Source organism: Pavona decussata, unplaced genomic scaffold (genome assembly GCF_977016875.1).
Source record: "Pavona decussata unplaced genomic scaffold, jaPavDecu1.1 SCAFFOLD_158, whole genome shotgun sequence".
Classification (NCBI taxonomy): Eukaryota; Metazoa; Cnidaria; class Anthozoa; order Scleractinia; family Agariciidae; genus Pavona; species Pavona decussata.
In genome coordinates, this window is record NW_028145570.1 from 543357 (window position 1) to 556693 (window position 13337).

At 39.8% G+C, this 13337-nt stretch overlaps 1 protein-coding gene across 1 annotated transcript; it reads right to left on the bottom strand.

Annotated features, from left to right (window-relative positions):
• Window positions 1-385: 385 nt before the first annotated feature.
• On the bottom strand, window positions 386-12778 carry LOC146464994 (ATP-binding cassette sub-family C member 4-like). The gene is made up of 6 exons (XM_085129077.1): window positions 12245-12778; window positions 7375-7757; window positions 5807-7128; window positions 4567-5137; window positions 3974-4110; window positions 386-1829 (listed from the first exon to the last, which is right to left on the bottom strand). Exons 1-6 carry the CDS (start codon window positions 12776-12778, stop codon window positions 946-948), a joined length of 3831 nt encoding a protein of 1276 aa, XP_084985203.1. The 3' UTR covers window positions 386-945.
• Window positions 12779-13337: the final 559 nt, after the last annotated feature.

Sequence of the window (13337 nt, forward strand, 5' to 3'; positions counted from 1 at the left end):
TAACCCTTTTGCCAGTGCTTATCGAAACCCATAGTAATAACGTTTCTTTGCTACAAGTATATTAAGACTGGTCCAAAGTTATTTTAGGCAACAAATCTGAGGGTCTATGGTGATTATTGTTTGTATCTCACAAATTACTTAATACAGCGACTGAGAAAAAACTTGACTTTTTTATTACTCCAGGTGGCGCTGTCTAAATTTTTCAGGGAACGGAACATACGCAAAAGGATAAGAAAGATAAAAGATAAGAGAGCTTTTTTCCTACAAGGGATTCAGTCTGATTAAAGTTTATTTCAGTGTGAAGTATGGTGCATTTGTGTTTTATCAATTGTTTCAATGCTAAGCTATATCGGGAAACACTCGGCTTCCGGCAGCTCCGACTGTGAGATTTACGGTGTCCGCTGTAATGGTGTGGGCAATATGTTACAGCGACATATTTTTCAATTTCCACCCGTAAGAGATACAGCAGATTATGTGTCAAGTGGTCGCCTATGGGAGGTTAAAAACAATCGAAAATTTTAAACAATCATCTCTAAAAGTGGTCGCTTACGAGAGGTGGTCGCTTACAAGAGGTGGTCGCCTACGAGAGGTTCATCTATAGTCATTTGACTTGAAAACTTTTGGTATTTTGGAAAAGTGGTCGCTAATGAGAGGTGGTCGCTTACGAGAGGTGGTCGCAAAGGGAGGTTCGACTGTATTATTAATAATAGCCAGCTAATGCCTGAAATCACAATAGAAGGAAGAAAATTTAAACTAATTCATACAAGTAGAATTCTGTTCAAATATATGGCCGTTGTGAATAGCTATACTTACAACATATATTGGAAATGTGAAAGAAGAAAATTTCAACTTCATACAAGTAGAAGTCTGCTCAAATATATGACTGATGTGTATAGCTATACTTACAACATATACTGGAAATGTTCCCTTCAACAACAAGCCATTTTAAGATGCCGTGCTTCCTTTCCTTTTCATCAATGCATGAAACTCAGCAAATCCATCAACTTCTCCCCGTTTTAACACCAAAATCTTGTCACAGTCTTTAATAGTATTCAAACGATGAGCTATAGTGATGACTGTGGAGTCACGCAGTTTCTCACGCACTACGTTCCAGATTGTTTGTTCTGTGTCTGGATCCACATGCGCAGTTGGTTCATCCAAGATAATAATCTTGTTCCTCTGCAACAACACACGAGCCAAGCAGATTAACTGACGTTCCCCTACACTGACATTTACACCATGTTCTAACAATTTATAGTCCAACTGTCCCTCCAAGCGTTCCACGAAATCTTTCAGTCGTACTTCTTCTAAAGCTCGCCATAAGTCTTCGTCTTGAAAGTGCCCCATAAGATCAAGATTTTTCCTGAGTGATCCACTGAAAAGGACAGGACTTTGGCCAAGAATGGAAATGCACCTTCGAGCTTCTTGCAGGTTGATTCCTTGTATTGGAACATCATCGACAATTATGTTTCCGTCAGCGTCTGGCATGCGCAACAGAGCTGCTACAAAGGATGACTTCCCTGCACCTGTGCGGCCTGCGACACCAATCTTTGTTCCTCCTTTGATGTTTACATTGATTCTCTTCAGAACTTGCGGACCTCCAGGATAATAAGACATTGAAACGTTTTGGAATGTGATATTTCCATCACGCGGCCAGTGTTCCGGAGAAAGTCGTTCCACTTTGTATCCAGGCTCAGATTCAAGCTTGGTGTACGTCATGACTCGTTCAACTGACGTCATGAAATTCTCCACGTCCGACGTTTTTCGGACAGCGTATTGGGTAAGGGCTACAGTCTGTATGACGTAAACCAGGGCAAGGCCGGCAAAGGCTGGTTAAAAGGAAAAAGCATTTACTTTCTCTTATAAATATTGGGGCTCAACTTAATCTTTCTCATTTAAATTTAAAGTGGTCGATATAGTTTCGTAAGAATTTACCTGTGGGACTCTAAACTTACGATGGCGGTCGCTTTCTCTTTTCTTATATTTCTATTATAGTTACTATAATGACGTCATCGGTCACGTAACCAGGACGCTTGGATTTTGTCGAGGGTTTCGTAAACTACATTAAGCCCAGGTTGTAGATTGTTCAAAAGAGGAATTATCATTTTTATGTAAAATAAACAGAAGTTCTACTCATACAAATCAGTTGAATGTCTTTAGTTCGACGGTTAATGAAGCTAAAAGTAAAAGCAAACTCGTATATGAGATTTGAATGTATGCTCTTGCTAATGGCATCGATGGTTTCCCCCTAGTCTAATTCCTTCCTGGCTAGAATGGATGTAATTTTTCCATTTGTGGCAGCGCTGGAAACGAGCAAGGAATATTGATAACGAGAGCCTGGGTGAAATTCTTTGACCAAAACGAAGCTACTATTTTCGCGGCTACCATTCGGTTATCTTTCATGCAGTGATGGTTGCGTAAGCTGAAAGTATTGTTCCTCGTTTCTTGTAGAAACCGTTTAGCAAAATTGTTTTGCTTGCAAAACAAAAGGGACAAAAGGGGACAAACAGGCCATTTGTAGTTATGTGTCTTTATTTCTCTCAGACACACGCGTGGGTGTCGCGCGTATTTGTTTTTATTTTTTTTTTTGCTAAAAAGACTTCCGAATGCAGATTCTTTAGCTTAGAAATTGTAGATCCTGGAGCTTTCGACTGGCCAAAGGGCTTTTGCCTTCCATGGAGGAAAAATCTACAATAATTTATCGAAGCATTACAGAGACACGGAAAGTCTTAGCGTTTTGAAAAAGAGACTTTTTTAAGAATCTTCTCAATTCATATATTTTTTATCGTAATTTTTTCTCTATTTTGTCATCTAAATGTAAATAGTTTTCATTATTATTATTATTATTATTATTATTATTATTATTATTATTATTATTGCGTATGGCGGAAGGGCCTCCAAAGTGGAGCTATACAATTAAGTATTTATGTATGTGCTATATGATGTCATGTATCTAAAAATAATTTCAAAAACCTGTCAAACCGGTGATACCACCCATGACTGCCATAAGTTAAAAATAGAGCATGACATCATTGATAAACCTGTCAAACCAGTTCATAACCTGTTGGTAAGCTAAAATAAAATATGACGTCATTCTATAATGAGTGATCAAGACAATAGGCGGTGACGTCATCGGCGATAATGTATGCCACCGCATATTAATGAGAAACCACCGCAAAAAAGGGGACTAACTGGTGCCCCCCTCACTACTCGCGATCAATTTAATCAAGAGAAAATGTATTGGTGAGCTATTAAGGCTGGTTCACACGAGTAACGCAAATGCAAGCGCAAGCGCAGGCAAACATACGTGTGAACTACCACAACGCAAACGCAAACGCAAACACAAGCGCCAACGTAAGAAATGGAAAATTTTTCATTTTCTTGCGCTTTCATTTGCGCTTGCGTTTGCATTTCACACGTGTGTTCCAGGGCAACGCAAACGCAAACGCAAGATGAACAACACTTGTTCAATGCCTCTGCGGTTTAAGTTCAAACCAAGATGGCGTCCTCATGCGATGAAAAAACTAGCAGAGGGTGTCAGAAAATACTCTGTGCTTTAAGAAAAAAGTTGCAGCCGATTCAAAGAAAAAAAACAAGAAGCAACTTGCATGGAGTGATGTAGCAAGAGAAGTGGGGCTAGAAAACGGCATGCCTTTGCATTTGGCGCCTTCGCCTTAACAGACGACGGCCGAGAACGAGAAAGAAAAACAATCCTAAAACATCGCCTTCGTCCGCCATCTTTTATCTCGTTCCCAGAGTCCTCGCTTCCCGACTGCTGTTCTAGGGTAACGCGGACTCTATGAACAAGATTGCCGCCATCTTAAGGTACTGAAATGCGCGTGCGTATCTCATTCTTCTTGCGTTTGCGTTCGATGGGTGAACGTCTCTTGCGCTTGCGTTTGCGTTTGCGTTGCTCGTGTGAACCAGCCTTTAAGGGTAATAGTTTTCTGATGACATGAATACGTAAACACACCAGCGTCTTGAGACACCAGAACTGCAGCAATAGCCACTGAACCAGTTAAAAGGGAAGAAAGAAGATCCAAGCGAACTGAAAGCCATCTTGCACTGGCCACCACCATGACAAATGACTGATTGTGGGTATCTTGATATCTACAACGCAAAAACTAACAAAATTAGAGAAAACATGGATGAACACAGTTGCTGTTGCACCGATGAAGAAGAGTTTGGCCCTTATGAATCCTCCTAATCTTACTGGGATACGAGGTACGCAGTCAACCAGCCCCCACACCCAACTCCCCTTCCGTAAGGCCTCAATCATCGTAGAGTATATCCAAACCTCAAACAGACCATCTCTAAACCTGTTTTGTTGGGCCCATTCAAATTTCTTAGATGGAAAGTGTCTTGAGAAGAGTTCTGAAAAGATTGTTCGTTAAACACTCATCTATCCAAGTATTCGAAATTGAAACCAAATGTCACAAAAATTCGCCCTCCATGTGAAGTAGATAATATGTTTATGCTATGGGCACGTGCCTGTCTTTCATGTACCGTTTACGTAAATGCTACTCTCAAAGAGATGATGACCAATCTATGGAACTGCAATTATACCTGTAAAACTGATCCACAAATTCTCTCTGTCTTCGTCTTGACCGAATCGTGTCCAGTCCATCTATTGTCTCCGAAATATGAGAGAAGACCGGGCTGCGACAAATCGACTCTAACCTTTTCAGCTCCCTTGATGTCTTCAAGTAATACCTCGAGATGATAACAGCAAGCACAGATACTGGTACAACAACAATCAGAAGCCAAGGATTTGTGACAGCTGGTAGAATTATCGATGTACATACCAACAAGGTTGTTTGAATCGCCAAGAGAAACGTTCTTGGCAATACCTCGTCCACGCAGCCTACATCTTTAGAGAAGCGATTCATGATTCTTCCCAGGGGATTTGAATCAAAGAATAGGACTGGTGCTTGTAAAACAGACACAACCATTTTATCGTGAAGACACTCGGAACATCTAAGCGAAAAGGAAAGAAACCCGTAGGCTCGAATAATGGCAAATACAAAAGCTGCACTGACCAGACTACCATATATAACTAGATTTTTCGTGTCTCGTTGATCCTCTGGGTGTTTCCTTGTCAAAAATGAGAGCCAAACGTCAGAGGAAACTAACACTCCTAGAAATAGGATAAAAATGACAAGAAAATCAAAATCATGCGTTGCTTTGTTACGGAACAATTTTTGTAAAAATTTCGATTGCCAGATTTACCCAGCTAAGAATTGTTTTTGTAACTTTGTTGATTCGGTGATCACCAGGTGGTAAAAACGTTTCATTTTTGGGTAAGGATTGAACCTTGAACAAACTTGGGCCAACCTTTTCAAGTTGTTCTCTTTTTATTTGGTTTTAAACATCGCCAAGAATAGTTATGGTTTGTTCTCCCTATGAGAAAATGATTGGTGTGCTGAGCGAAGAAAGGTGTAATTTTTAGTTTGTGCGCAGCTCTGATCCCAAAACGTTGAAATTCCCATGACACTAAGAAAGTCATTTTGTTTTGCAGATCCCGACATTATCCCATTCGGAAATCGCCTTATAGAGCGTTTTCATTCAAGTGACTATCGGCCATATCGGTTTCCTGGAACAAAAGAAAGTATTAGCATAAAAATAGAAATCATAGGTTTAGTTTGGGACACCAACATGGCCGTCGTGACGTCATGTGAGAACAATCTCAGCCGAAGTTAACTGTGCCTTTGATTGTGTACTTGCAAAATAGTTTAAAACACTGATAACGTAATGCCACTATTTGTGTCAAAAAGTCTTCGTGTCAGATGAAGTCACTGTGGCTCACCTTGAGTAATAAGACACAAGCAAACTACCATGAAAATCAGCAACGAAGATAATCCGCTTCTGAAGTAGTTCCAGTAAAGCTTACATGACACCACTCCGATTGTGCGATCTTCTTCTGAAATTTGGAGACCCTCGGCTTCACTGTTGTGGAGGAAATCTCTACCAGAGCAGTCAGAAAAGTCATCTCCATCTTCACTCTCCCCATCAAAGCTGTTACATGAATCGCTTTCCTCCATTTTTTTATAGAGCGGGTCAACAGTTGTGTTGAGAATACCTTTTTCTTTTAGCTCAGTGAAGCTTCCTTTTCCCAGGACACCACCTTTGTACAACACAATCACGCTGTCAGCCTCTCTCATAACCTGCTCTTGATGGGAAACTATCAATCGCGTTTTCTGCCCCAACAGTGCTATGATGCATTTTTCAACGATATGTTTGCCAACTTTGAAATCAACAGCACTCAGCGGGTCATCCAATAGGTAAATGTCTGCATCTGCGTAGACTGCACGTGCTAAGCTTATTCGAGCCCGCTGACCCCCACTTAGAACTGCACCGCGTTCGCCAACAACGGTTAGGTCACGTTCGGGAAACTGATGGATGTCTTCTGTCAAGGCGCATGCTTCGATGACTCTGGTGTACTTGGTCTCATCGTATGGTTCACCAAACAATATATTTTCTCTTATAGTTCCTGAGAAAACCCAAGGGATCTGCGGCACGTAAGCAAGAACTCCTTTGCATTTTATGGTACCGTCTGTGCCTGGAACTTCGCCTGCGATTGCTGATAGAAGAATAGATTTTCCGCTGCCGACTTGCCCGGTGATAACCGTCAAACTTCCTGTTTCAGTGGTAAATTCGATATCTTGAAGAACAAATTCTCGTTCTCGCTTGGGGACTTTACAATGCACTGGCTTGTGTTGATCTTTTATGTTTACAAGCACGCTAATGTCTTCTCTTTCTAGTTCTTCTTGATTATTTCTCTTACAAATTTTCTCCGAAGAAGCTATGTCGGTGTCATCACGTTCATCCAGAACCTGGTCTTGACGGCTAGAAGGAGGATCCTCTAACAGAAAAAAGTCTTCTAATCTTTTGAGTGAGACAAAAGCGTCGTACGTTTCCAGAAAGCTGTAGCCCATGGACAAGCACAAACTCATTCGTAGGGCATTGATGAAAGCGACAAGCATGAAAACGGTAACAGGTGTGAGGGGACGACCAGTTAGTACCAGAGTGATAATAGACACCAGGGTCGCTATTGGTGTTGCAGCGTATTCCAAAGCGGCAATACCTGACAGAACGGCACTCTTCTTACGAATGATATCTACCTCTTGTCTGCAAAGAGATTAAATCCTGGTTAATTTTTCGGGAAATCAGTGGGAGTGTTATATTCATTGCTTTAACTTCAAGGGTCCATTTACCTATATAAAGGTGGACCATTCATCAATGGCATAATTTAGTAACTGGATTGTGTTATAATTACTAGACAGCTCAATCTCGGCTTATCACTACTTTGACTTTTGTCTCAAGGTCAACAATCAGTCGAAAGGAACCTGGAACTTGCGGCTTAGTTCTACTCACCTCCGACTAGTTTTTATCTTCTCTCGGTATTCATCTTCCCATGCATTAGTTTTGATGGCGCGTATACCAGAGACCACCTGGTTCATCAAAGAGATACGACGGTCGGATGCCACGGCAGTGCGCAAGCGTAGTCTAGCACCAACATGGGATAACCCGGCAAAATATGGTAAGAGGAAACAAAGAAATATGACTCCCATCAAACTCTGCCAGCCAATCAAAAAGGCCATTAAAAATGTTACCACTGTGACTTCGAGAATCGATTGAAGTCCATAGAAAAAAATCACGATAGTCTGCCCTTCCAATCGCTGAACATCGTTTGATACTAGGTCGATCACGTGTCCAGTTGAAACCTCAAATAGTGCATTCTTGGTGAGGAGAAGAATCTGAAAATAACAAAAAGGTTAATTTAGTTTATTGTTACTTTATTGTCAGGAGAAACTTAATGCTCAGTGAATTAAGGAGAAGTTTGAAAACCTCACGTTTATTTGCGTTAAGACACCTAATTGTAGATCTTGTTTTGTTGCTATGAGATTTTAGGGAAGGTATTTTGTCATACGCTGTTTTGTGGTGCTAGACAATCTCGTACCCAGAGTCTTCAGGCTTTTTGGTCAGCGGGGCAACGCCGGGAAGACTCTGGGGACATCGAATTTTATTACCGCAGGATTTCTGCGGTAAAACAATGGAAACCGTTACGGAACAGCCAATCAAAAAATTTGAGCAAGCATTCATTGCAAGTTTTTAAACTTCAAGTTTATCGAGAAGCATAAAAGCTGTGCACATTTGTGCGAATGTTTTGCTGAGTGGCGCCGAGCGACGGAAACGAACATTATGGCCGCCGCTCGTACGGATTTCATAAATGAACTTTTGTAAGTGAAGTCTTGTAAGTACGTAGAAACATAAAGGCAGGCATTAAGCTCTTCTTGAGAAATTTCTACGATCGGTTTTAACCTTTTACCACCAGGATTTGCAAGCCATCCTGAAATTTTTGAAGGTAACAGGTTGTTATGTGATCTAAATCGTAAAATCGTGCAATTATTCTGAAACTTCAGAGATACGCACAATTAAATAGTGCCATACCAAGCTTTGTGGCTTTTATTGTTGTTATATTGAGATGGCATTGTCTGGTATTTCTTTCTTTTCTTTTTTTTTCTCCATTTATCCGAAGAAACTTTCGCTTCCCGCCGAAAAAAAAAATTTTGCTTAGCGACACCTGGGGCAATCGTTTACCATATAAGGTCAAACTACGGTCTATGGGCAGGAGCCCATTATGAGCTGATAACCGGGATTTAGTGAACCAATCAGAACGCTAGAAATGCATTATCCGAGGCTGAGAATGTAATAATTATTTTTTATTATATGGCTGGCTCCGCGAGCGGGCAAGATGACTCAAATCCTGCGCTGTGATTGGCTACCCGAGCGGGCAAGATGGAGCTTTCTTGCCCGTTCGGGATTACCCGTTGCCCGTCCGAAAGTTTAATTCCGAGCAACAATGCAATCTTTTCTTCGATTTTCTCGTTGTTCTGAGGGAAAATACTCACTAAAATGTTCGGTAAACTGTCAATATTTACCTAAAGGAAAGGAAAGAGAATGGAATTGTCCTGGTGTTGCGAAAATTTTGTTTCAGCTACAATGAATGTGAGTTGAATCGGTGAGCTCAGTGCTCTGTGTGTAGATAGATTGATTTTGGAAAACTTATTGTCTTATGTCGAGTATTAAATTGATTAGTTTTCTAGCTTTGCAATGACTGTATTTAAATCATAGCGTAGTGAAAGTTGCGTTAAGTGTTTAGAGCAGGTCTGAAAAGTGTTTTTCTCAAGTTCGCCGAAGAAGCTCAGGTTTTTAGTTTAGCTGCGTCTTGCTTGTTGTAAACAACAAAATCTTATCAAAGCTTCGCCCAGTTTTCTGATTTACCCGCTCTATTTTTCGGCTTGTGTTTGCATATAATTTCAAAATGTATTGGTTCATTCAAAAATTATTGATTGGAGGCCGAAAACTGTGTAAAAATGTTTATTATTTACGCCATCGCGCGATCGGCTGAAAATGGCGAGTTTGCCGGATTCTATTAAAATCTACCCCCGCACTTGCGAAAATGTAAATTTTTCGTACTCAATAACTGTATGCTCCCTTCAAGCCATTATAAAGTTAGAGCCTTAAGATAATTTAGGAGTCCTTATTTTCCATGATAACATGCTAATCCAAAAATGCACTGAAAATAAATCTTATACCGGCCGGCTATGAAGAATTTCTTTCCGAGCAGGCAATTTCATGTTCTGTTTTGTTTTGTTGTTGTAGTTTTAACTTGAAGATAAAGCCATATAATAAATCCTTTTATTGACGAAGCTTGTTCGGTCAAGATGGCTGGATATTGGCCTCGTTCTTTTTTTGCATTTTTATGGACCTCGACTTTCGTCTCGGTCCATAAAAATGCAAAAAACAAAAAAAAAAAAGAACTTGGCCAATATCCAGCCATCTTGACCTCACGCTTGGTCAATTACGCACATAGATTTTGCACCTTTGTATTGAAAGTTGTATAATGCCCGTACCCTATGATTGAATTGAGTCCATTGTGCGATCATAATGCACGCCTTTGTGTTATTGATTTATAATTATAATACACCAGGTACCCACCCAAGGGACCCACCCTAGATTCAAGAGCTTTACTTGCCAGGCATAACTAATTAATGATCAATGACATCAACTGGTAATCAATGAGTAATCGATGGGTAATCAGTTGATTAGTCATTGATTATTGGCGATGATCAATGAGTAATCGATGAGTAATCGAAGCCCAAAAATTTTGTGGCCTATCGATTACTCATCGATGACATCGATTACTCATTGATGTAATTGATTACTCATCGACTATTATACTGCCTGGCTTTGCTTTAGACACAGCAGAACTTAACTGCACTGCGCCTTTTGCGAGTGAACAAAATTCCCATCGCGTAGTTTGCTACCCACGTGTTGGAAAAGTCCCAGGGTAGAGGATCCGAAATTCTCAATAAGCCTAAGACGTTTGAACAATTGTCGGAGGAGGGAAGAGAGTCCTACCGAAGGATAAAGAACTGACTAAAGCAAGAAGATCCCATAGCACTGATAGCAGATCTGAGAGGAAAGATCAAAGGTACATGAATCACTTATGAATACGTTTAATTATGCTGTGTTCACACTTGAGCGCTTTACCGAGGTATTGAAGTTTACTTACCTAGGTAAATATTTTGCGTGTGTAAACGCCAACTAAAATCATGGTATTAAAACGCCGCCCGAGACAATAAAAAGTTAACCGAGGTAAACGTTCGATTAACCCTGTGATCAGGCATGGTTTTGGTCGGTAACCAAGGTTGAGATGACAGATATATCCATTTGCGGTCGCATAGTATTTTATATCCCGTGGTGTCCAGATTGCAGCAGTCTTAGTCGATCACGTTTTCGCAACTTCGTTTTCATGCTTGTTTTTGATCTACCTACGAGTCATGGCAAAAAACAAAAATTTCTGAAAATTTCCGTGTAAAAGGGTTTCAAACCAGCATTAGTTTCTCGGTCATGACCACGCACGTCTAGCGCGCCTTGTCTTTCGAAGAGCAATGCGAAGCAAAATTAATCGCTTTCGCCTCGACTTTTTGAGGTGCTGCAAAAGTAGGAGCCGCTGAAATCTTGAGACCTGAGTTTGCAGCTCAAGCAAGGAAAAAAAAAAAGAAAAAAAAAGGCGACGACTACAAGAGGCACAACTTCTCTGATAAACGCGGGCATTTTATGCATGAATTTTAGAACTTGCCGCCCATTCGATTTGATCGTGATCTTGATTGATGACGGGTTTATCTCGCTTATTTCAGCCAGTGAACACTGTACAAATGTACCAAGGTTTAGTCATTAAATGTTTACTTCGGTAAATGCCCAAGTATAAACACAGCATTTATCAATTCTCAATAACTATTTCCGTTGCACAATCCATATACATTGTGTACTGTCATTATTACACTGACGTCTTGCTTGCATGGAAATGTTTTTACCAGATGTTTATTCATCAGCTTTGCATATAAATAAATAAATAAATAAATAAATAAATAAATAAATAAATAAATAAATAAATAAATAAATGAATGAATGAATGAATAAATAAATAAATAAATAAATAAATAAATAGATAAATAAATAAATAAATAGATAAATACATGTTCAACTAAATTTATCTAATTTTATTTTGTTTTTGCTTTACAGGAAAAAGGAAACGAACGGCTTCATCAACCACAATACTAAGACGAAATTTTCTCATGTGCAAAAAATGGCCCTTGGGGCCCTGTATAAGAGAGCAGATATCCATCTCGAGGTGTGGCAGGAGAATTTGCTAAGATGAACAACCTTGAAGGGGCAACCGTCAAGGTTTGGTTCAATAATAAACGACAGCGAGATACGGGGGAACAAAATAGGCCTTCTGAAGCTTAATTCACATGTACTGCACGCTGGACAGAATAAAGCTGGAAACATCTGTTTACATTTTTAAAATAAGTTGTTTTTACTTTGTTCTTATTTACCAAATACGGTCGTCAGCCATGAGATGATATCGATGAGCGATGAATGAAATTAATGACTAGCCAATACAATCAATGACTAATCGATGCAATCGATGATTAATCGAGAATCAAAAATTTTGTGGCCTATCGATTAGTCATATTTGATCATCGGCAATAATCAATGACTAATCAACTGATTATCTATCGATTACCTTTTGATTACCCATTGATTTCATTGATGTCATTGATGTCATCGATTAGTTAACCCTGGCACTTGGTAGCTAAGTAAACTGTTCCACTTTCTTTAATACCGTATGACCACTGCAATATTACGGTTACATGGCTTCTTATAAGCTTACCTTGAGGTAAACGAGGCCTTTCAGGGCGCTGCTCATTCTGATTCCTAACAGTTCACCTCTGTATGCAAAATGGTGCATACTAAGAGTTCCGATCAGTTCATTGATACCCATTGCTAGTCCACAGCCGTAGAGAAGATACTTAGGCTGTGGTTCAGCTGAAATCAGATACGCTATGAGATATCCGAGAAGCAATGGTTGAAAAATGTGACAGAGCGTAATCATGGTCCCGGTTGAGAAGAGAGCCATGATGTCCTTAACAGAGAGCATCTTCAACACGCTTTTCCAAAGTCTGGGCTGTTTACCATTTTCCTTGCACATTGTTTTTTCTTTTGCCCAGTTTTTCTGAAGCTGTTTTATCACAAAAAAGGAAGTATTTTCCTCTGAAAGAGGCAAAAAGTCCGTTTTCTCCAAGGCTCGTTCACTGCCCTTCTTAAAGACGTTGCTCATCCAAAGAAAGTACAGGAAAGATACAAGGCTGACTTTTTCGGGATGCGCATCATCGGCATAGATCTTGCTGTATCCATTCTTTGCCATGTTTTTCTGTACACTGAAGAAGCAAATTGATGATTGGAAACTGACGAAAGCCCTTCTTTATTTTAACCTCCTTATTTATCATTTGAGCCGATATAGGGGGGGAGGGGGGTTGAATTATAAAGGTAGTTTTTCTGAAATCATCGTTCCGTTAATTTTAATCCAGGTTTATGTGAGGGCCCCGAAACTTAATCGAGAGTTGGCCAAATTGTATTTCACAACTACAAACGAAACGATGATGGAACCATCTGTTTCAGAGGCCTCGGTCATCATGGATATTTGAAAGTGTAACCAAAGGTGGCTGCTTCTGGATGCGACGTATCTTATTTGGCATCTTAAAGGGTCAACAGTCAAAATAAATCGTTTTTATATGCAACAAAACGTCTCTACGTTCAAGGGGCATTGTCACGGTTATTTGTTGTATTTTAAACAAAGCTAGATACTCAAATATTTAACAAAGAACCTTTTCTTTAACATGAAATTATCCATAGAACACCTGGAGGAATATACTAACCGATTTCTGTAGTGAAGAACAAACTATAAATCAGTTTTTAGCTTTTCT